This window comes from Nicotiana tomentosiformis, unplaced genomic scaffold (genome assembly GCF_000390325.3).
Source record: "Nicotiana tomentosiformis unplaced genomic scaffold, ASM39032v3 Un00003, whole genome shotgun sequence".
In the NCBI taxonomy this organism is placed as follows: Eukaryota; Viridiplantae; Streptophyta; class Magnoliopsida; order Solanales; family Solanaceae; genus Nicotiana; species Nicotiana tomentosiformis.
In genome coordinates this window covers 178853-202727 of record NW_027174562.1, presented here as the reverse complement: position 1 = coordinate 202727, position 23875 = coordinate 178853, and the positions used below count along the sequence as shown (strand labels likewise).

At 34.3% G+C, this 23875-nt stretch overlaps 5 protein-coding genes across 6 annotated transcripts in view; 2 read left to right on the top strand and 3 right to left on the bottom strand.

Annotated features, from left to right (window-relative positions):
• The first annotated feature begins 716 nt into the window (after positions 1-716).
• Positions 717-1586, top strand: LOC138903794 (uncharacterized mitochondrial protein AtMg00810-like). The gene is made up of 3 exons (XM_070192361.1): positions 717-811; positions 890-1133; positions 1296-1586. Exons 1-3 carry the CDS (start codon positions 717-719, stop codon positions 1584-1586), a joined length of 630 nt encoding a protein of 209 aa, XP_070048462.1.
• Positions 1587-4535: 2949 nt separating this feature from the next.
• Positions 4536-6378, bottom strand: LOC117277610 (uncharacterized). The gene is made up of 4 exons (XM_070192360.1): positions 6034-6378; positions 5275-5784; positions 5098-5164; positions 4536-4543 (listed from the first exon to the last, which is right to left on the bottom strand). The coding sequence occupies exons 1-4, from the start codon at positions 6376-6378 to the stop codon at positions 4536-4538; spliced, it is 930 nt and encodes a 309-aa protein (XP_070048461.1).
• Positions 6379-10657: 4279 nt separating this feature from the next.
• On the top strand, positions 10658-14400 carry LOC104099749 (uncharacterized). The gene is made up of 7 exons (XM_009606838.4): positions 10658-10978; positions 11186-11296; positions 11489-11557; positions 12079-12210; positions 13507-13584; positions 13683-13802; positions 13882-14400. Exons 1-7 carry the CDS (start codon positions 10778-10780, stop codon positions 14068-14070), a joined length of 900 nt encoding a protein of 299 aa, XP_009605133.1. The 5' UTR covers positions 10658-10777; the 3' UTR covers positions 14071-14400.
• Positions 14401-15356: 956 nt separating this feature from the next.
• Positions 15357-19495, bottom strand: LOC104099748 (probable protein arginine N-methyltransferase 1). The gene is made up of 9 exons (XM_009606837.4): positions 19165-19495; positions 18889-18899; positions 18630-18785; positions 18326-18389; positions 18089-18231; positions 16807-16894; positions 16542-16657; positions 16287-16437; positions 15357-15871 (listed from the first exon to the last, which is right to left on the bottom strand). The coding sequence occupies exons 1-9, from the start codon at positions 19346-19348 to the stop codon at positions 15666-15668; spliced, it is 1119 nt and encodes a 372-aa protein (XP_009605132.1). The 5' UTR covers positions 19349-19495; the 3' UTR covers positions 15357-15665.
• A 1780-nt stretch (positions 19496-21275) lies between these two features.
• LOC104099747 (uncharacterized) overlaps positions 21276-23875 on the bottom strand; it is a 34377-nt gene continuing 31777 nt past the window's right edge. For both annotated transcript variants that reach the window (XM_009606835.4, XM_009606836.4), the window contains 5 exons: positions 23058-23111; positions 22851-22956; positions 22680-22748; positions 21854-21997; positions 21276-21703 (listed from right to left, as the gene is read on the bottom strand). In XM_009606835.4, the coding sequence (XP_009605130.1) occupies positions 21572-21703; positions 21854-21997; positions 22680-22748; positions 22851-22956; positions 23058-23111 (505 nt within the window). In that variant the 3' untranslated portion in view covers positions 21276-21571. The remainder of the gene's footprint in view (positions 21704-21853; positions 21998-22679; positions 22749-22850; positions 22957-23057; positions 23112-23875) is intronic.

The window sequence follows — 23875 nt, the reverse complement described above, 5'->3', positions numbered from 1 at the left end:
CCTCAAACTATATCTGAACATTCAGACATGCCTTATGTAGATGCACTTGTGCCATATTTTTATGATTTTCCATCTTCCAGTCCTACACCATCTCCTTCTTATGTCACTCACTCCCCTATTCCTACTGCCTCACTTTCAGCTAGTGAACCTATTTTGGATATTCTATTTAGAAAATCCTTAAGGCCACATAATCCCCCTCCTTACCTCAAGGACTACATTTGCAATGTTATTCAATTGACTGATGTAAGTGGTTCTTGTTTCCTTTCACCTGTCACACCTGCTAGTTTTTCTTTCAACGACCTGTCTACATCCAACCAACATCTCCTCAATTCCCTTTTTACTATACAAGAACAAACTAGTTATACCCAAGCAACCCATCACCTAGGTTGGCAGGAAGCAATGGAAAGGGAGATAGAGGCACTTGAGCTTAATCACACCTGGGAGGTCATGGAGTTACCCCCTGTTAGAAAGGCATTACCCTGCAAATGGGTATATAAAGTGAAGCATAACTCTGATGAGAGTCTGGAAAGGCTCAAAGCTAGGCTTGTAGTTAGAGGGGATATTCAAAAGAAAGGGATAGACTTCAATAAAATATTTTTCCAGTGGTGAAAATGACTACCATCAGATGTATTCTAGCTACAAAGGTTGAGGAATTTTTCAATTGGATGTGAATAATGCATTTCTGCATGGGGATTTAAATGAAGAGGTAGGTGTACATGAAATTTTCATTTGGGTTCACACCTCCCTCTTCTACACGTGTTTGCAAGTTAAAGAAGTCACTTTATGGGCTTCGTCAAGCATCCCGACAGTGGTATGCTAATCTAACAGCAACCCTTAATTTTAAAGGTTTTCCCCATTCTCTAAATGATTATTTTCAATTTTTTAAAAGGTCTGACTCCTCTATCTCTATTGTAGTTGTCTATGTCGATGACATACTCTTAACAGGAAATAATTTAGAGGAGATAAATGCTTTGAAAGTATTTCTACATCAGGAATTCAGAATAAAGGATTTAGGGAACTTACATTATTTTCTTGGAATGGAAGTACTGCGTGAACCTGAGGGACTAATTTTGACTCAGCGAAAATTCACCCTTGATTTGTTGTTGGAATTTGATTGCCTTCACAAACCATCTGTCTCTTGCCCACTTGATCCCACCATCAAATTGTTGGCTAAATCAGGTGCTCCCATCAAAGACCCGACCTTGTATTGACATTTATTGGGCAAGTTGAACTATTTAACTCATACAAGGTCGGACCTTTCTTTCACTTTGCAACATCTGAGCCAATGTATGTAGGATCCATGGGTTCCTCACATGCAAGCAGCACTTCGTGTTCTTCGATATTTATCAAAGGATCCTGGTCTTGGCTTGTTTATGTCTTCTTCTTCTTCGTATCAGTTGTTGGCTTTATGTGACACCGATTGGGGAACGTGCCCAGAATCACGTAAATTTGTCAGTGGTTTCTACATATCGCTTGGATCTTCTCCTATTTCTTGGAAAACCAAGAAAAAAACTTCAATTTCTCTAAGCTCTGCAGAAGCTGAGTATCGCTCCATGCGGCGTGTAGTCGCCGAACTCACCGGTTAGTCAGACTCTTCCAGTGCCTCTTCACTCTAACAGCCAAGAAGCGATTCACATAGCTAAAAACCTCGTCTTTCATGAAAGAACGAAGTACGTGGGGCTTGATTGTCATTTTGTTCGTCAGCAGTTCATGGCGGGTTTGATTTCTTTCTCATTTGTTCGCTCCTCTTCTCGGCTCGCCGATTTGATCACAAAATCTCTTACTGGCCCATTTCATCACCGATTGTTGGGAGTTGGGAGTACTTTCATCTCTCTCCAACTTGAGAAGGGGTGTTGGTGATGAAAATGGTAACAATGGAGGTTCTCAAATTAATCTCAAAGGTTCTAAGGAAGAAAAAGGGTTAGGTTAGATTTGGACCAAAGTATGTCTGAAGGATGTTATGTTTGAACCATATAACATATGGGTTGGAAAGTTTTGGGCTCCAGCTATTTTATTTCGTTTTGGGCCTTTCGTCTTGGGCCTACGAGAAGTCTGTGGAAAGAAGATTCAAAATTTAGGTTGTAAATATTATTGTTTGCTTATATGTATTTATCTTCTAGTTTGTTATAGCTTAGCTAATAGTTTAGGCACACGCAGCATATGCCGTTATTTTTAGATTCCATTCTTGTTGTATATAAACATAATTTGTACAGTGCACAATCATTCAATACAGAAAATTAGTCAATCTTCTTCCTATTTTGTCAACAACCTCATCAGTCAAAAGTGGGAAAAAATCTCACACATCCTTTATTATCCCACATCCAAACATCCTCTAGCTCCCTCACTGGCCTAACCAATCCTTCTGGAACATCACAACTACTCTCCTCTATACGCTCACAGCATACATTAACATACCCAAGAACTGAATCAACTAAACCCTTTACCTCTCTCTCAAATTCCTTCTCTTTCTTAGCTTTCAAACCCATTGCCAACCTAAACACATTATATATAACGGGTGCAATTAAGAAAATGCTTTTAAAAGGATTACATGAAGCAGAACAAGAAACTATAAGCTGAAACAAATCTTTTATGGCTGCAACTCTTTTAAAAGGGTGATTTTCTGGTGAGCTGAAGCCACGAAAAAGTAGAGCTGAGTAAAACCAAATGGTTTCAAAAGGTGGGTTGGCTCTACATTGTAGTAATTCGTCGAAATTTGAACTCAAAGATGACAACTTTTCAGAGTTTGGCGAGTCCACTACCGCTTGAATTAGATTACTTAGTGCAACTTCATAGTTTTGGCCAAGGATATTACTGCAAACTCTAGGCTTTATGGATTCCATATGAACTGAAACCATAATTCAAAGCCTTTGAATGAAAATCTAAAACCTTAATTAATCAGAAAACCCAGAAGTATAAGGGAACTAGTGTAATTGCTTGCGCATCGCGCCGACATAAAAAAATTTCCTTACAAATTTAACAATCATGCATTTATTGGAAGAAAAATGAAAAACACAAAAACAATTGACGTACATAAGTAAATTACACATAAAGACATTAGGACCAACATTTAGTTTACAATATTTGTTCCTACCAAGGAAATGAATTCCACAATACACAAAAAGCAGAACTATCATGCTAATAAGCATAAATGTTATAGATTTGCTGTAGAGTAAGAAAGAAATATGGAGAAAAAGGAAGGATAAATTTCACAAATTATCATATAACTATGACTTTTTTTCATCAAAGTCATATAACAATATTTTCTTACACAAAAATCATAATACTTTTATTAATTCACACAAAAATCATAGTGGCCTAAAAATATAATTTTTCAATAGTATTTTTTTATTCCACGATTTTTTGTTTTCTATTTTCTGTCTAATAAATAGTAATCGAATTAAAATAGGAAAGATCCAAACCAACCCGACCCACCCGACCTAATACCCATATTATTTATAATTCAAATAATACTAAAAGTGAATCCTTCAAACATGATACTTGTATCTTTTATTTTTCTTTTCAAGATTTTCATTCAAATTTATAGCATTTTTGTTTCAAGTGCTCTCTAATTATACCTTTTATATTTATTTTTTTTATTTTTTTGTCAGAATCTCATGCATTCCCAACTAAACTTTCGTGGAGAGGGGGGGGGGTATCACTTTTAGTATTACTTTAATATATGTATATAGGTATTGGGCAGGTTGAATTGGGTTATTCCTATTTTAATAAAAAAATTATAAAAATTATCGGTTGGCTAAAACTAATTGTATTCACTAGCCAAAAAATATATAGAATGTGTATATTATATGTATATAATATATACACACATAGTTATTTTATATATATGTTTATCAAGGTATTATTTTTGGGACGGCTAATATATATATATATATTTCCTATTTTAATTGGCTTATTATTTATTAAACTGAAAATAAAAAACTAAAAAATGTGGAATAAGAAAATACTGCCGGAAAATTGTGTTTTTCTAGTCACTATAATTTTTGAGTGAGTTAGTGAAAATTTTATGATTTTTGTGTGAGAAAACATAGATATATGATTTTAGTGAAAAAAAGTCATAGTTATTTGAGAAAAAAGGGAAATAAAAGCATAAAACATGTTTATTTGACTCCAACCTCTCTCTAAGAGTAGCGGCTTGATACAATAATAAAGAAAATCAATATCTCAAAAAAGTTACAAACCCAAAAGGCAGTAACGAAATTTAAGAAAATTAATAAAAATTACATGTTAATTAACAAAACATAAAGGAAAAAGTAAAGTCAAACTATAAAAATAGTCCTACTCTCACTAATGACTAAACCAATGATTTTAAATCCTATACATTAAAGTTTCTTGAAAATTCTTATGAATTTAAACATGTAAAGGCATTGAATAAAACGTAAGGGAAAATATTCTATGAGCGCCTTGATTTGGAAAGGCAAAACAAAGCAAAAAAATATATTGCGTGTTTGTTAGCTTATGGACCTGTAACAAAAATAAAGGAGGTCATCAAAATCACAAAATGTTACAGAATGAAATCACTTTCCTGTTAACAACAACAAAAAGGAAAAACTAAACGCAAACTATAAGAAGAAATGAATATCCTACTCTTAATAATGACTAAAGCCATTACTTTGGTACCTGATATTTCTTGAAATTTCTAATGATGTTCAAATACATAAAAGCATTATAGGGAAACTAGAAAAGGAAGGAGGCTATCGTAAAATTGAGTAAGACATGCAAAATTAAATGAGAAAATATTTATTTGTAAAAAATTGATGTAACCTAGAGAGATCTTTTTCCCTTGATGACCAAATTGAAGAAGTAAAAAACAAAAATCTTCTCTTTTCACCTTACAGTCATGAAAGATAATGTCAAAAAGTCGAAAATATTGTTAAAATAAAATCGAATTTGGAGAGTTGCCATACTTTGTCACTTGATGGCTATAACAACAACAACCCAGTATAATCTTACAAGTGGGGTCTAGGAGGATAGTGTGTAGCCTAGGAGCAGAGAGGTTGTTTCCAAATAGATCCTCAACATAAGAAGATGAAATGCAACAATAGAATAGTAACAACAACATAACCAGAAAGATAGTACCAGCGAGCCAAGAGTCGGAAAATATACCTAGAAAAGCAATATCAATAACCAGTGCAGTGACAAGGTCCTAGAAAATAGTACGAGCACAACATGTACCACTGGCATACTAAAACACGACACTGACCGACTAGACTTACACACAGAACGGAGTAGAAAAATACTCAACTAGCTACTAACCTTCAACCCTAATGCTCTCTGATCCCTCCATACCTTCCTATCAAGGGTCATGTCCTCGATATGCTGAAACCGCGTCATGTCCTGCCTGATCACCTCTCCCCAATACTTCTTTGGCCGCCCTCTACCTCTCCTCATACCCGTCAGAGCCAACCGCTCGCACCTCCTAACCGAGGCATCTAGGCTTCTCCTCTGCACATGCCCGAAACATCTAAGCCTCACTTCCCGCATTTTGTCTTCCATGGGAGCCACGCCCACCCTTGCTTGAATCGTGTGCCCGCACATCCATCTCAACATCCTCATTTCTGTTACTTTCATCTTCTGGATATGGGCAATCTTAACTGGCCAACATTCTGATCCATACAACATGGCCGGTCTAACCACCGCTCTGTAGAACCTGTCTTTAAATTTCGGGGGCACCTTCTTGTCACACAAAACACTAGATGCTAACCTCCATTTCATCCAACCTGCCCCTATACGGTGCGTGACATCCTCGTCGATCTCCCCGTTCCCCTGGATAATCAACCCAAGGTACTTAAAACTTCATTTCTTGGGGATGACTTATGAATCAAGCCTCACGTCGCTGTCCACTTCCTTCGTAACATCGTCTGAACTTGCACTCCAAGTACTCAGTCTTAGTCCTGATCAACTTGAAACCTTTAGACTCAAGGGTCTGTCTCCAAACCTCCAGCCTCTCGTCAACACCTCCTCACGTCTCATCAATTATAACTATATCATCAGCAATAATATACACCATGGCACCTCCCCTTGAATATGATGCGTCAGTGCATCCATCGCCAGAGCAAATAAGAAAGGGCTGAGCGCAGATCCTTGGTGTAACCCCATAACCACTGAAAAATGCCCTGAGTCTTCTCCTACTGTCTTAACCAGAGTCCTGGCTCCATCATACATGTCCTTAATCACACTAATGTATGCTACCGGGATATCTTTTACCTCCAAGTATCTCCAAAGAACCTCCCTTGGGACCTTGTCGTATGCTTTCTCTAGGTTAATAAACACTATGTGCAAATCCTTCCTCCTATCCCTGTACTGTTCCACCAACCTCCGGATAAGATGAATAGCTTCCGTAGTTGAACGACCCGGCATGAATCCGAATTGATTCTCAGATATAGACACCGACCTCTCACCCTCGCTTCCACCACCCTCTCCCACACTTTCATCGTATGACTAAGCAGCTTGATACCAGATGTAACTCCTTTTTTTAACGGAAAAGGCGAAACCGTTGAAAATCCGAGAAAGAGGAAACAACACAAGCGTAATTAAGAGTTGGTAGATAAATACGGGGAAAATGGCAAAAAAAGAGAAAAAGGATGAGATGGTTTCTTGACCTAAGAGATAGCCACGTCACTGTCCTTAAGGTCTGCATTTATATATACTAGTAGTCGTATTCGTGCGATGCGTGGTCAACATTAAAAAAATTTAGTTAAATTAAATTATGATCGAGATTGTTTGAACATATTAGATCGTATTGCTTTAATAAATTTTAATTTTCATCTCATTTGTTAATACAATATACTCAATTACAAAATATCTATTAAATTAAAAAAGAGACTAATATAGTTATGGAATAACTTTTTTGTTTTGTATTTTTTTATTCTATAATTCAATGTTTAGTATCATTACATTGTTAATAGAAATTTGTATTAGTATATTATTTTCTTTAATTTCTTTTCCGCTACTCCTTGTTTAATATAATATAGAAGATATATATTTTGTTACTCTTTAAAAAAAATTGAATTTAAATTTTATTCTATTGACTCAATTTTCAATTGTGTAAATTTAACAATAATATTAATTACTTTACTTTATTTTTTTTAAAATTAGTTAAAAATGTATTCACACTAAGCCACATGTTAGCCTAATAATAAGTCACTTAGCATTGCTCAAGACAATGCTCCAAGAGTTCGAAATTCGGAAGCTATTTGGAAAAATAAATCTCCTGCATTTTAATGCAAGAAAAATCAAAAATTAATTATATCTTCAAAAATTTTGTAACTGGTACATATGCAAAAAACATTCTCCCTAAATTTTGGCTATCTTTTTAATTGGTTATCTCCTATTATTTTTTCTTTACTTTAATTAAAAAAAAATATTGATTTACTTATTTGATGAAATATTATAGCTTTCAATTGGATCTTAGGTTATAAATATTGTGATAAAAATAGATGTTAATTATTTTTTCTTTACACTAATTAAAAACAATATTGTATTACTTATCATATCCTTGATCTTAGTACTTTTTTATATATGTAACAACCCAACCGAAATCATGTTCTTTTATTTATATCTGCAACAACCTAACTCCTTGATCACGTGCAATTAAATTTTCTTTCTCTTTTAGTATTAGGATACAAATTTAACTTTTATTTTTGTTACTAAATTACCTACATGAGACATTTATTTGTATTCTTAAAATTTTAATTTGTTGTCCAATTGTTATTTAAGATATCTAGTAAAACTTTAATTTTGCGATCCTATTCATAGTTTGAGTGTTTTTACCATAATTTTCATTTAATCTCAAGTTCAAATCATCTTTTTCTTCTATTTCTAATATTAAATATTTTTAAATTTTTTATTATTGCTATTATATTACCTAATATATAGTATTTCATGTTTCCATGTGACCTTCATTAACTTTCCTCCTTTTTTTAATATCATTATCCATTTATATCCTTTAATATAATATAGATCAATGTCTGATTTTTTAATCTTGATATAAATATTTATATTATTTTAAATTAATACTCTAAATTATTAAATTATTTAAATTTATTAATAATATTTTTAAATATTATACAGTAAAATTTTTAATATTTTGATTTAGTTATTTATAATTAATTAAGAAATAAGTTATATGTGGCTGTCACTTGGCTTAAGGAGAGGATTTTTTCCTCTCCTTTTAATAATATCTATATATAATAAAAGGAGAGGCAAAGGCACATTATTAAGACAAGTGGCATAACCATAAAAAGCCAAATGGCATTATTAAGACAAAATAAATTACCTTTTTAACTAGAAAACCCTTTTTAAATTTTGAATTAATTGGTTACTCTATTTGAATTAATAAATATAAATATCATATAATTAGCTATATTAAAAAACGAAAATATAACTATTCATTCAAATTGGGGATTAGTTTCAAGTTGGAGTTTTAAAGTTATTTTAAATTAAAAAACGAAAAAAAGAAAAATAAAATTAGCTACAATAAAAAAACGAAAATAGTAATAATAAAAAAAATACCTATTCACGTTGGGGAATAGTTTCAAGTTGGAGTTTTAAAAATATTTTAAAATAAAAAGCGAAAATAAATAAATAAATAATTGCCAATACAAATTGGGGTGTGCTTTCAATTTGGAGTTTTAAAATTATTTTAAAATAAAAAACGTAAATAAAGAAATAAAAAATTACCAATTTAAATTGGGGAGTAGTTTATATATTCACACACACAAAAAATAAGAGAAAGTAAATAATTATATGATGCCAAGTTATATAACCATGAGACGCCAAGTATAGATTTTTAGGACAAAGTTCCAACAAATTTGGTGTTTTAAAATTATTTTAAATAGAAAACGAAATAAAAATAAATAGAAAAATTGCCAATTCAAATTTGGGAGTAATTTCAAGTTGGAGTTTTAAGACAAAATAAACTATCTTTCTAACTAAAATATCTTTTGAATTTTAAATTTTGAATTAATTAGTTACTCTATTTGAATTAATAAATATAGATATCTTATAATTAGCAATAATAAAAATCGAAAAAGAGTTACCCATTCAAATTGGGGAGTAGTTTCAAGTTGGAGTTTTAAAAATATATTAAAATAAAAAAACAAATGAAAAAATAAAATTAGCTATAATAAAAAATGGAAATATATAAATAAAAAAAATATCTATTCAAATTGGGGAGTAGTTCCAAGTTGGAGTTTTAAAATTATTTTAAAATAGAAAAACGAAAATAAAGAAATACAAAAACTTTTAATTCAAATGAAAAATACAAAAAGTCAAGTGGCATTGTTAAGACAAAATATGTTTCAAGTGGCATTCAAACTGGGGAGTAGTTTCAAGTTGGAGTTTTAAAATTATTTTAAAATTTAAAAACAAAAAATAAGCAAAACTTAAATTAGCTACAGTAAAAATTGAAAATATTTAAAAAAAAAAAAAAAAAAACAACTACCTATTCAAGTTTCCGAGTAGTTTTAGTTACTCCCTTTCAAACTAAAAAGCCTTTGAATTTTAAATTTTGGATAAATTGGTACTCTATTTAAATTAATAAATAAAGATATCTTATAATTAGCTATAATAAAAAAAAGAAAAAAAATTAGTCATTCAAATTGGGGAGTAGTTTCAAGTTGGAGTTTTACAGAATTTTAAAATTTAAAAAAAAAAAAAAATAGCTATAATAAAAAAAGGAAAAAAAATTACCCATTCAAATTGGGGAGTAATTTCAAGTTGGAGTTTTATAAATATTTTTAAAATATATATATATATATATATATATATATATATATATAATTAGCTATAATAAAAAATAAAAGTATATAATAAAAATTATCCATTCAAATTGTGGAGTAGTTTCAAGTTGGAGTTTTAAAATTATTTTAAAATAATAAAACAAAATAAATAAATAAAGAAACTTTCAATTCAAATGAAAAATACAAAAATATAAAGATACTATTAGGATATAATACATAATTAGGATATTATACATAATTATTCTTTATACTTTTGATGAATTCAAAATTATAATTTAGCAAAATAATATTACATTATCTAAATTTTTAATAAACTACAAAATTTAAAAACTAATCAAATAAGTATTACAGTATAAAGGAATATACAAAGAGAGAGGGATATAGATAATTTTATGATATTTATATTTTAAATTAGTTAAAAAATAAAAGATAAATAAATAACACTTAAGAAAATTATCAATAGTACTAAGTACTTGCTAATTCAATAATAAAAATAAAAAGGATTCAACAATTTATTTGATTACTATATGATATGTATTCTTTAATTTTATATAGATTGTGTTATATTTCTTCACACTATATTAAATAATAAAATATAACTAATATTTATTAAGTTAATATAATATATTAAATCATAATTTTATAAGATTAATATTCTATTAAATTATTCGCGCATCTCGCGGGTTCTTGTATTAGTATAGATATAGATTTAGGGTTTTAGAAGAGTGGGAAATTTCCTATGCATCGAGTGTGTAGTTCCTTATTGTGGGCAAGCAAAAGGATGCGCCTGTCACGTGGGGTCCATGACACGCAGGATAACAATAGCCAATAAGAAACAGCTAGACACGTAAGATGAAATAAAAAATAAATAAAGGTAGAAATCTCCTCCTTAAATGAAAAAATAAATAAAGGTAGAAATCTCCTTCTTAAATGGAGTATTAACATAACTCTTCTACAGTGACACCAAGACAGAAGTGGGTAATTTCGAATACAACGAAAGTTTGTTGACAGAAGCAATGGCGAAGGTGGCATTGTTATTGTTGTTATCATTGATGGTGATAACAACATGGTTGCCTATTACTCGCTGCTCAAAGAAACCAGTAGGGTTGGCAAGAAAAGAGGACATTCCCTATATAAAATGTCAGGTGTGTGAGAAGCTGGCTTATCAGCTATACAATCAAGTTCAGAACAAACGAGCTGAGATCTCCCTAAGGAAGGTAACTTTCTCATCTGTGGTTCCCTTTTTCTAGCTCACTTACGTATATTTAGTATTCTGGAAAGTTCAATTGATCAGAATTGAGAATACTGATTAAACATGGAGGTTTGTTAATGGTTTTTGGATGATATTTGCGTTTAACTATTGTTTCCTCAGTGTTTTTTTTTCTTTAATGTCTGATGCAATGGATGTGGTTTGATGATGTCAGATCTCGGAATATCAGATAATAGAGATTTCAGAGAATGTATGTAATTTAAAGAAGCAGGAAGCTGATTGGATCCTTAAAATTGATATAGTTGAACAAGGAGATAGGTTGGAGGTAAGAATTATGCCCGTCTTCTTTTCTTTACTTCTGATATTGTGGCTTAGTGCATCTTCTTTACCTTATATAACTTCTTTTTGGTGAATTCGACTGATGGTATACAATTTTGAAGTGCTGATGATGGGCACCAAGTTCATCTTTTTTACATATTTCTGAAAGGTTTTTCACTTGATATTTACCTATGTTCAGCTGGTTGAACAAGACTCTGAGGGACAATGTAATTCAGAATGTAAAACAATAGAGCGTGCTTGTCAAGATGTAAGTTTTCCTACTTATTATGTGCATTTGGTTTTAGTAATGATGCATACTAGCACTGAGTTCATGAATGCTTAAAGGGTTCATAATGACATGATAGATGCTTACGTTTGAATCTCCAGCTACAAAAATGTTTTTAACTTTTCTCAAATAAAAAGCTCATGTGCGTACCAATTTACTCTCCTTGTGCAATTATGATTTGATCACGTTAATAATGATATCCATACTCATTGGCTTCCTAAGTCAAACGAGCGAGAGCACATATAGTATGTTGCTCTTGAAAATCCTTTGTTGCTTCAGTGCCAATGGAAAAAGACTGTGCATTGATTTTGTTGATTCAAACCTTAAACCTTCCTTTCTATCCTTTCCGCTTCTGCTAGTAGTGTTAGATTGGGGAAGTTGATTCATCTGCAAACGTTTGCAAAGTATAACTTGTTTAGTGAGCAGATTCTATATGGTGCTGTCTGAAGTAGGACAAGCAAACAATTTTCTTGCAGCAATTATCTCTCTTCATATTTTTGCAGGTCATGGACTATTCTGATACGGATGTGGCAGAATATCTGTACAAACACAATCCAGATCTTGATTCTTTGAAAAGTTTCCTTTGCAAGGATTTGACTAAAGCTTGTAGTAAGGCACCACCTCCAGTTCCTAAGGTAATGTCACTGAGGCTTCACCTGTTAATTCATCCAATATCCGAATTTCTGTGCCTTCTTCTCCTTCTAGCTGCCTTCTGCCCCACTATTAGCTTGTTTTGTAAAAAATATAGCAAGTAGTCCTTGTTCTTTAGCTTTATCAGAAAAAATTAGTCCCTGTTCTTTAGACATGAGAGATGGGCCACATCCCAAAATGTTTTCATCTTTTGTTGTAATGCTAAACTGTGTATTTTATCAGACATATAGTTGGTTTGTGCCAGTAATTTAGCTGTAGGAAGAGTGAGCTCTGCTTGAGAAGGTACTGTTTCGAAATATTTGGTTATTGAAAAACACAGAGATATCTGTGAATGATTGGTGACAAATTATACATGTATTATTTCAGTTCCTTTTTGGGAAGAAATGAAATTGGTTGCTAGCTATACTGAGAGACTCAACTCAAAATGATAGAAAATGACCACTTGTAATATTCTGGACAATATGCCAAGGTGCTGATTTTGAGCCGAGGGTCTGTTGGAAACCGCCTCTCTACCTTCAAAGTAGGGGTAAGGTTTGCGTACACACTACCCTCCCCAGATTGTTGTTTTTGTATGGCAAGGTGCTGATTTAAAGATGCATCGAATAATGCATATATGCATTTGTCTGCTGGAACCAAAATGTTTATGGACTAAAACCTTTGGAAGTGTTGGGCCAGACAGGGACGGATTTATAGGCAAACTTATGGGGCACGTGAACCCATGGTCTCTCCGTAAAATTAGATATTTTATGTACATATTTTCTAAATTTGATATAATATTAATTGTTGGCACTCATACTCGAAGAAAGTTGAATGGTGCACTTGGTTGAAGGTTGAGTTATTTACCCAGAGGAATTATACATTTTTCTGTCTTTGTTTCAGTAGTTCATCCATGTACTAGAAATCCTAGATCCGCCTCTGGGCCAGAAGCATACATTATTATGAAAAGTTTGTTAAATACTAGATCCTTCCCTTGGAAACAGAAGCCATCTGAAATCTGCTTTTGTCACACCAATTCATTGTTATTTGATTGAAGGCTTCTTATTCTTCTAAGCATAGTATAGCATGTTCTCTGATAAATTCTTGATTACCTAGGTGCTACATCTGATTTAGCTGTTAAATAAGCAATACAATTAGCTTCCATGCAATTAGCTTCCATAGTATAGCATGTTCTCTGATAAATTCTTGATTACCTAGGTGCTACATGCTGATTTAGCTGTTAAATAAGCAATACAATTAGCTTCCACATTCATAGGTTGGTATTCTTTCTTCTTTTACTTCAGAATAGAGCCCCAGGAGAACCTTTTGTTTCTAAGTCCTCAAAAGAGGCTGAAATGGAAAAGCTACTGAGATCCATGCAGGTAATTTTTCTAGCTTATCCCTAGTGTCAACTGATTGATTTCTTTCTATATTATGCCCGTGATTGAAAATTCGGACTCTACAACATTTTTTGCTTCAGGGTATGCCTGGAGCCCCTGGCATGCAAATGTATTCCAGGGAAGATTTGATGAACCAAAATTTTGGTGATGAAGATGCTGATGACGATGACGATGATGAAGGCGGCTTTCCCTCAAAGCTGGTATAGACAAGTTGCCTCTTTTGATAGACTGCTTTCAAATCAGTCAAAAGTGTTCAATTGATATGGAAATTTTCTGCAGGGGAAGGTTCTTAAAGGAAAAGAAAGGAAGAAGAATGATTGGAAGCAATGGATCACTAAAGGGATTCAGGATACAAGTGAGGCTCTGAAGACTCACGCTAACAGAGTGTCCCACAGGATGAGAAATTGGTGGGGAGCAAAGAAAGCACAATGGAAGAAGAATTCCAAAACCAGTAAGGGGGAGCTATAATGATGTGCAATGCTCTGCAATGTGGCGAAGGATTTGTCCTCTTTTTTTCTCCCCTTCCAATGTAGTCTGATATTGACTAGAAAAGTAAAAAAGAACTACGCACAAAAGAGACTGGAAATTTGTAATTCTCGTCTTATGCTCTGCTCACGAGATTTTGTTTCTCTGCCAACATTATTATCATGTTGGTACGTTTGTTTTAGGTACAATATTTCTAAGTCTTATTAGAGATGTAGAAAATGTAAAGAACTTCTTATACTTTTTTATTTGTATTGCTAATTTTATTTTACTGGACTAAAGTGAATGAACGCGAGTCTTCAATTTGCTTGGGAATGAGGGGCATTTGTTGTTGTTGCCAACATTTTCAGTATAAGTAGTCTTCTTTATTTGTATGAAATATATCAATTTTATCCACTCATAGTTTGAATGCATTCACTGCCTATCGGAGACCCAATTATGTAATCCTAGCAGGAGATAAATCTAAAGAGGGGGAATTAAGGTTGTCTACGGTGGAGTAAAGGAGGGTATTCGTTCTAGTTGTCTGATTGTATGCTTATTTGGAATACGACACAATTTGTCACTTCGCAGTCAATAACGTCATAAAACATCCACCCGGTATTAGCACAGTTCAGTTCCTATTTCGAAGAGTTCATTGTCAAAATGTAGAAGAGCAATGCAGGAAAAGATATTTCCAAATCTCAGATCCTATCTTCTCTCAAAACTTGGAGTAAGAGAAAGCTGCCCTTAATTTGCAGCTGTTCTCTCCCCTAATTATCTCTGCTCCCGATCTCCCCCATTTCACTTTCCCTTTTCATTCAATACAGTAACAAGTTATCGGTATAAAACTAGTAAAAGCATCATCGTTTCTTAAGCACCTTTTTCATTGTCCTTTCTGGCCTCGTAAAAAAGGTAGTCCAGTACACTAAGCTCCCGCTATATTCTTTCCCCTAATTATCTCTGCTCCCCATCTCCCCCATTTCACTTTCCCTTTTCATTCAGTACATTAACAAGTTATCAGTATAAAACTAGTAAAAGCATCATCGTTTCTTGAGCACCTTTTTCGTAATAGTCCTTTTTGGCCTCATAAAAAAGGGCATTCTGATGCACTAAGCTCCCGCTATGCGCGAGGTCCGAGGAAGGGCCAGACCACAAGGGTCTATTATATGCAGCCTAACCCTGCATTTCTGCAAGAGGATGCTTCCACAGCTTAAACCCGTAACCTCCATGTCACATGGCATCAAACTTTACTAGCTACGCCAAGGCTCCCCTTCCTTTCTGGCCTCATAAAATGCAGCCAAAAAGATGTAGTTGCATATCATAACAAATAGAAAGGAAAATAACCCACTTTGTGGGAGAAACAATCAGCAGAAACAATAGACATAAATTCGCATTTGCCTCTTGGAAAGGGTGAGCTGGATATAAAATGATATTCGCTCTGAATATAGATATCCGGTGAAGAAAGACTCGTTCTGCTTTACTGCAAAGAGGGACAATCAGAACATAGCAGAATCATATGCTCTTCAACACTATGCCAGCTTTACTCCAAAGAGGGACAATCAGAAAACATAGCAGAATCATATGCTCTTAAACACTATGCATTATCGCATCCGATAGTGCTGAGTTGTTGAAACAAAACAACGCCGACCATTTACAGAGTACTTGAGCATTATATCAACATCTCGAGGATTTTTCTTGTTGGGGGCCACAGTCATGCTCCCAACTACAGCTTCCCCTTGGCAAAGGGTAAGCCCCTCTTCCAGGTAGAGTACCGTTTGCTTCCAGTGTGTGCCACGAGACCTTGGTCCTGCATATCATTTGCTCTCATGGTCAGAATTACGATCATCTTATACTATATTGCCCCCTTTCCCTCTCCTTTTTATTTTATTTGGGATGAGTAAAGTTGGGTGGACCTTATAAATGAGTTATAAATTCCAATCCACCGACTCAGAAAATGAGATCTAGTACATGTAATTTTAAGACTTAGTACTACATAAAGCCCAAACGCCCATCACCAAAAAAATGTGCAGCAGTAAGTCAAGGAGCTGCACAACATATAATATGGTTCCCTTCAATTTCGTCAACAGATGGTCCATTAGTGCACACCCCCTTCTCCTCCTACCCTCCCCCAGCAAACCTCCTCCCCTCCCCCAAAACACAACCCAAAAAGAAATTGCACAAAAGTTGATACAAGTAACACGAGCAAGCACAAAATTATGAACCTGTGGAGAAGCCCATCAATTTGTGACACTTCGTGAAAGAGACATCAAAGTATGCTACAAGGGCATGAATGTAATCATCACGTTCAGCGACTAACTTAAATGGAACTGTGAATGAAGCATCACCAGAAGCCATCTTAGAAATGTCCATTGTCTGTAAAAGAAAAAGGGATCCAGATGTAAGTAAAGTAAAAGAACTCCACAACACATTGTAGGGCTACTCAATGTGGAACATTTGAGGACAACTAATCTAATTACCTTGAGTAATTGGCAGTTTGTAACAATCTGCTTCTGATCTACTGTATCAACAAGTGGCTCCATTATAGCTTGCTTCCGAATGCAGCTCATATCAAAACCATACACACTATTCCAAACTGCAATAGCATATAAATGATTGGAATCAGTGTGACAGTTTAGCCCATTAACGAAGAAGACCGATGTAACCAGAAAAGCCCATGAGAAGTGCATGCTAAATACAGAAGCAAGTCAATATCCATCAAGGAGAAGACGTGTTCAATCTCACATTCGATTTTCTCATCCTTGTAGTCAGCATCTTCAATTGCTGTTAAATAGAGAGAAGCTTTATCTGGCAGCACAAGGCCATCTTTTACCTGTAAAGGAAGAAGAAAATGCATACAATTAAAAAGAAGCCTTTTGAGTAGAATTCACCAACCAAAAAGAGGAGCACAAGGGAAACTCCAGAAAATTGGTTAGCAAATTAAATCAGCTAACCTGGGGAACTCTACTAAAAGCAATAATCAGAAAAAGTTCATTAAACAGGGATAAATGTTTTTCTGCGGAAACTGAGACACATTGTCCCGGTCACCAATTTTTGGTGACGCTAGGTCTTTAATAAGCCAGCGATGAACTACTTAAATACTAATTCTCATAGTACACTCAATTTACTTCCTTCATCGAGGTTTGAGAATTCAAAAGTAAGTTGAAGTGGATATTGAGTGTCTTAAATTTTTCTTTTTCCTTTTTTTGGGTGACTGGGGGTTTGACTTGGTGCTTTGTGAAAGGAAGAAGGATCAGCATGAAGGATTGATCAATGCAGGAAATGTGATGATAGCTGAAATATGTTTGATTGGTGGGGACGACATGTTGGGCAAAGTCTAGATTAGCATTCAATGGTAGAATGCAACCCACGCCTTTTTCTTTGAACCCATTGCCAAGCTTTAATTAATAAGCTTGGTCCAATTAATATAGAAGAGGTTGCAAATGTCACAGTATCATGACTTGGAAAAGGACAGGGGCCCTCTTCCTTACTCCCCACTTATATTTCATTACTACCAACACTTCTTCCTGCTCATACCTTTTACTTTCTTCCATCATTTCCATTTTCCCTTAAAAAGCATCCTGGACTGCACGTGTCCAGGTTCCCACACAGTATGTCAAAAGCTTTTTATTTGCTTATTGCATAAACAAGAAAAAACACCACAAAGGTCCAACATAAATAATAATTCAAGAAAAAAGCTATTTTATGTAAGTGATGTCAGCCAAAAGCCCAGAAGATGAATTTGAAGATAGACATCTTCAGAAACGGGAATTAATACCTGTAGAAATCATGGCATTTACTGTAATAAGTAGCAAAGGCATAGGTAGTAACAAATTCCATGGGAAACTTTGTTATGAATCAAAAAATGAATAAAAGTATGCACACAAAGATAACTAGATAAAAGCAATAAGATATCAGCAGGGAACCTGAAATTCAAGAACTGAATGTTGTATTAACCAAAAGCAACAACAGTAAACCATCACGAGTGAAAGCAACGTTTTGATAGTCACAACTAAACACAACTTACCAGCCATTTGTCGCGAGCATACAAGACAGTATTTAACATGTTCTCATAGAGTAGAAAATATCCCATCCACTCAGAAATAATAATGTCCACTTGTGGAACTGGAAGGTCAATCTCTTCTACCTTTCCCTTGATAACAGTTATAACTGAGAAAGCAAACAGACTCAATAATAAGATCATATGTAAAAACAGCAGAAAACGTGTCACAAAGTTTATGACTTGGTGAAAAATTTAGCTCACCGTCTGAGAACCCATTGAGTTTTACAATTTCTTTGGCCATATCAGCCATGCTGGAGCACTCAATCTGAAAACCAAAATGGCAAAGATAAGTTAGCATTAGCTTCTTCAACTTTACAATTTTGTTCGACATCAATTTATGAACTAATACTGCAACATCTATATAATGTAGAACACAGAAGACAAAAAAAATTTATACAGTGCACGTGGACCAAGACAGCCACCATGTTATGATCAAGAAAGAACAAGGAATAAGCATAATATAGAAGTGATAGTATGGCCGAAGAACAAGAGATGGAGTTCATACCGCATAAACATGTTTGGCACCAACTTTTGCACAAAAGAGGGACAGGATTCCTGTGCCAGCACCCACATCAAGGACCACTTTATCCTTGATTAAGAAGGAGTTTTTGTAAATAACATTTTGGTAAGTCTTAGTTCTCACCACATCCTTTAACATCTCCTGTTGGGAGTAAGAATTACTATTAGAACCACGAATTAAAAACTATTTAAGCAAAACCTGAGGGCAGAGCACCATCACTTAATGATGAAATATGGGTACTTACTTCATGAATACCTGCATTAGAAGGAAGGAGGGAAAATTAGCTTCTATAAGTGATTACCAACTAAAAGATATCAAGCTACATCCCTTCACATTCCAGGAAAATGAAACATGCACACAAGTACATTATAGAACAGATAAACGAAGCAACCCGATGATTGATAATGTATCAAGAGGCTACCCTTCACATTATAGAACAGATAAACGAAGACACGCACATAGAATTGAGGAATCACGGAACAGAAATGGGGACACTGAAAAGCTTAAAGAGATAACGTACCGAAGTGAGAATATGAGTCAAAATAATAGTCAGCGCTAGTCTTGTCGCCCCCAACCTCACACATGGCGGTGTCTTCCTCCACCTCAACGTTGGAGCTTTCCGTTATAGTTTCATCTTGCTCTTCATACTCACATTTCATCTTGCTTCCCGAGCTCTCATTCTCATTGTTGCTTCGACAATCCATTTTTCGCTTCCAAGTGTAGGGGTTTAAGAAGCAAATGGTGGCTCCTATTTAGGGTTTATGGAAGGGGAGCGGTCAGCTCTATTTGGGGTTTTATAGCGAAGCAGTTTCACTGGGGGAGCAACTTGGCCTACTGTTCCCCTGTTTACACTGACATAATCAGAATTCAGAGAGTGACTATACGGCGTCGTGTTCCGGTATACGGCGCCGTGCTCATCTTAAATCATATATGTGGGCCAGCTTTTCCAATTTTATCTTTTCCCGAACTCTTCTGCCTTCAAAATTTGAATTTGAATTAAAAAACGGAACAAAAATCTCTCGAATGTTTTTGTGTTACTTTATGACTAAAATAACATCCGTAATAAACCATAAAAGGAGATCTCCCGAAAGATTTTGTACCACTAGTGATATAGTAATATCTTTTTCTTATTAAAATTCTACCTCCGCTTAGCTAAATCAATTAAAAATAACATTATGTAAAACGATGATTATGATGACCACAATATATTAATAAATGTAAAAACAATGTACCACCAGTCTTAATAAAAATAAGTGTGACATAGCTTAATTGTTAAAAGAAGAAAACGTGTAATAGCATCATATGTTCATACAAAAGTTAAATAAATCTATGTTTACAAACTTCACCGACACATGATAGACTGCTTAAGATAATAGTCTCGAGTCCTAATTTTAATTGTTTGCTTCTGACTTTTTGACATGGTTATTAAGAACCTTCTCTCGTTATCTTATCATCATTTGCGGGACCGTTAAAAACTTAAATTAGAATGATAAGGTACTGTCTAAAATGCAAAGTCACGGTGTTCCATGACAAAGATTGTACAATCTAGAATTTCTCGCTTTAATGAAAAATTTCTTCAAGAGGTTTTCACTACAATTTGAAATATCGTATGTATGACCGCCCTACTCCACAATGGTTTGTGTTTTGGATTCTCTTTTTGCTCTGAGTTAGCAAATTGTGAAGTGTTACTTCACTTGCACAGATGCTGAAATCCCTGTGGTCACATTGCAGGATTGAAAAGCCGAGAGAGGGACGAGGTTTGACGGTACCAAATTATGTTGAGTTTAATTTTTCTGAAAAGACTAAAAAGCCTCACATTTTAAAGTTATAATACACTGTTCGAGCGTTTAGGAAAAATAATAAATGGAACAACGGTAACCTACTACCATTGTCGTAGTAAGTTAAGCAAAAACATAGGTGTGTAGGAGAAGAATACTGCCATTTTTATTTTTGGGACGGTTTTATTTGGACATTAAAAAATAAAGAACTAGAGGGTATAGTGTTCTACAGTTAAAATTAGCAGTTGTATGGTTGTGATAAACTTCAATTATTTCTTCTGCAAGAGTTAAAGATCTTCACATAGTAGTCGACTGATGTGCTATTAGTTCCAGTGAGGCAGATATCTCATACATTAGTCATTACCAAGGATAAACGTCCTTAATTAGTAATACGAGTCCTCGTTAATTATGGAAAAATTTTTAAGCAAGCTCAACTATTATTTCAAAGACTAGGGGTGTGTTTGGTATGAATGAAAATATTTTTCTAGAAAATGAGTAGTTTTAGCATTTATTTTCCCTTGTTTAATTGATGAGTAAAAACAAATTCGAAAAATATTTTCCTCACTTGATAGGGAAAATATTTACCTCAAATTGAAAGAAAATGAGTTCAAGAGGAAAATATTATCCAAAGCATTTAAGCCAACCAAACATGAAAAATTAGAAAATATTTTGCTTCATACCAAACACACCCTATTTGCCCTAGTTAAATGATGTGTTTAACGCTGCAATCGTACGTAAATCTAAATGCTTTAAGGCACTAAGGACTTGATGAGAACAAAATTCTAGTGCCAACCAACCGTGCACAGGAGGGGCGCGCGTAGAAAAGGCCCAACTAGGATTTGGACTTGGGCACTTCAGTTCTAATTGCAGCTTTTTTGACACTCGACTGTCCATCCGCCATGGTCATTACACTTGCTAGATTACTTGTCAGTGCATAATGATCAAGTCAATTATGCAGATGTGGCATACAAGTGTAGGGAAATGCAAAACTTAATGTAGAAAAAGCAATCTGTAGAGAATATTTCATGGATACAGAGGAAGCTAACATAACACCAATTAGCTCATCGAGAACACTAGTCCATAAAAGGAAGCAATTTTCTTCAGAGGTCCACACACGGAGGAAAACAAGGCCGATGGTAATTGAAAGAATTACACTTGTCCATTTCCGGAAGGAAAGGTCGTCTTTTTGATTGGCCAAGGAACTCCTGCCATCACTGCCTCGATCTCTTCAATCTTCCGGGGACATTTGGTCATGTTAATGCATCCATTGGCAGTAACACACTTCAAGGACAAAAATAAACTTTTAACAAATAGGTATAACTTGACAAAGGTGAAGAAATAATAAAAGGACCAAATCCAAGTTAATATGCACATTATGTAGAATTTATTCCGACAACACCAAAGAAATTAAATAAAGTTCAGAAAACACACCACATCACTTTCAATTCTGACTCCACCAAAAGCTCTAAATCTGTTGATCTCTCCATGATTGAAAAACTCAGACACCGACGGACTCTCCAATGCAGGAAGTAGTAAGGCATCAATGAAGTAACAACCAGGCTCTACAGTGATCACCTAAGAATAATCCACAAGATTAGCATAATAAATTAACCAATATAATCATACAAAATGTAAGGCAACAATCTAAAGAGCGTAAGTAGATTTTCTAGTGTCAGTGAGGATAAGAAACTTTAGCAGGTTGAGGTCTTGAAGATACACTAAAAGTGGCCCATCAACGTCTAGATTCCATGAATTACTTTGATATTGACTATTTCAGTTCCCAAGCATGTTTTTTAATATTTCTTCATGTTATTTCACAAAAAACATAGAAAGTCCACTAGGTCAATAATCACTTAAATTTATCATTTTTAATTGCAGCAATAAGCTTAGACTTGCCAAGTAAATTTTAAGACCAACAACTAATGTGGATGCTGTTGAAGAGGTCATTTCCTTAGATAAACCACACCTGAAAAGACAAGTGTACGCTTCAAGAAGTACAAAAGATACACTAAAGCATAGTTCAATTCAACTTTAACTGAAAAAACATTGCTCCTTGATTCAGATCTACTAAAAAACAAGTCTTCGAAAAAGCATGAGCATGCTGCCTTTATTCAGAGATAATTCATTGATTGCTTCCAAGATGGGTGAATTATCAAGAACCACATTAGTGGTTATTCAGTGAGAATTTACGAAATAGTAATTTTTACCTAGAAGTTTAAATCTAATATGTAATGTCACTCAAATATAGACTACTGACCATTCCCTCTAAGAGCTTTCTGCTAGTACGTAGAGAGCTCAATCCAGGTTCTTTTGGTCTTTCAGCTCCCTGAAATTGTAAGCCAGTTATTCACTTCTCAATTATATCCAGAGAATATATGAACTGCATGCTACTTATCAATGGAAGACATTTATCTAAGAAAAAATGAACCTTCAAGTAACCCCCAGGATCATGAGTATCAATTCCAAGAAGGTGCCCCAACCCATGAGGCATGAAAACAGCACCAAGTCGCTCGGTCATCATTTTATCAACATCCCTTAAATCAAAGTAAAGAAAGCCCTTTTCCATATTAGTTATTCCAGACTCTGCAGGAAAGGCTCGTGAGAGAGAATAAGTCAACAAGGGAATAGAAGATACCCAACAAGTAGGTGCCCTTTCTTCAGTGATTCCAAAATGATCTTTTCAGCTAATCTGCAATCCATGGTGAAATACAAGTGAGAAACAAGCTAAAGTAACATGTGGTAACCTACAGTTAGACCCCATGTCACCTAATTTGTGGCAGTAATAAACACCAATAGATGCAGATACGCCTTCATGTTTCTACAGAGATTTTCCTCTGTGACTTCCAATTATAGCTTAAACTACGACATGTTTGAACTTGTCATAGTATCTCATTGTTTCCAACAAAAGGTAACTTCAAATTGATCATTCAGGGGACAGTTTCACGGTAAAGTAGGACACATATTAATTCATCTTTCAAGAAAAAGTTCAACACCTAGAAATTTCATGGAAAAAGAAAAGCTGTAAGGTTGCAGCTGTCACATTCAAAATAGTGAAGAATATTGCAAAATATTTAAACAAAACAACTAGGAGAAACTTCAGCAATTTTCAAAGTTAGCTTTTCCTTAATATTAGACATTGATCCAAAAGGTTGTTTTTCTTTGGGGTGGGTGGGGCAAGAGAAATATATAGAGTTTACACTTGTTTACAGAGCTACAAATTGTAAATATTCATTCTTCAGGCCAAGCAGGCACCTTTTACTCTTTAAAGTGAAACAAACGTGCATGGAAATGTGTGATGTAGTTTGTTTGCTTTACATCGGAAGAAAGAAAACTAATTTTCTGAGGTTTATGGTTAGGGATGTGTATTATTACACCCTCCATTATGATTTTGATGTCTAGCAAATTTTACATGACTCTAAAAGATAAAAACATTACATCAACAATTTGTTAATC

Coding starts and splice junctions, on each gene's coding strand:
- LOC117277610 (XM_070192360.1), bottom strand. CDS start 6,378: ATGCCGGGTCGTTCAACTACGGAAGCTATTCATCTTATCCGGAGGTTG. Junction 5,785..6,033: donor CGCATCATATTCAAGGGGAG/GTGCCATGGTGT, acceptor TTGATTATCCAG/GGGAACGGGGAGATCGACGA. Junction 5,165..5,274: donor AGAGAGCATTAGGGTTGAAG/GTTAGTAGCTAG, acceptor ACTATTTTCTAG/GACCTTGTCACTGCACTGGT.
- LOC104099749 (XM_009606838.4), top strand. CDS start 10,778: ATGGCGAAGGTGGCATTGTTATTGTTGTTATCATTGATGGTGATAACA. Junction 11,297..11,488: donor AACAAGGAGATAGGTTGGAG/GTAAGAATTATG, acceptor ACCTATGTTCAG/CTGGTTGAACAAGACTCTGA. Junction 12,211..13,506: donor CACCACCTCCAGTTCCTAAG/GTAATGTCACTG, acceptor CTTTTACTTCAG/AATAGAGCCCCAGGAGAACC.
- LOC104099748 (XM_009606837.4), bottom strand. CDS start 19,348: ATGGATTGTCGAAGCAACAATGAGAATGAGAGCTCGGGAAGCAAGATG. Junction 16,658..16,806: donor CAAGGATGAGAAAATCGAAT/GTGAGATTGAAC, acceptor ATGCTATTGCAG/TTTGGAATAGTGTGTATGGT. Junction 16,438..16,541: donor CAAACTGCCAATTACTCAAG/GTAATTAGATTA, acceptor TTTCTTTTACAG/ACAATGGACATTTCTAAGAT.
- LOC138903794 (XM_070192361.1), top strand. CDS start 717: ATGAAATTTTCATTTGGGTTCACACCTCCCTCTTCTACACGTGTTTGC. Junction 812..889: donor CGTCAAGCATCCCGACAGTG/GTATGCTAATCT, acceptor ATTTTTTAAAAG/GTCTGACTCCTCTATCTCTA. Junction 1,134..1,295: donor ATTGCCTTCACAAACCATCT/GTCTCTTGCCCA, acceptor CAATGTATGTAG/GATCCATGGGTTCCTCACAT.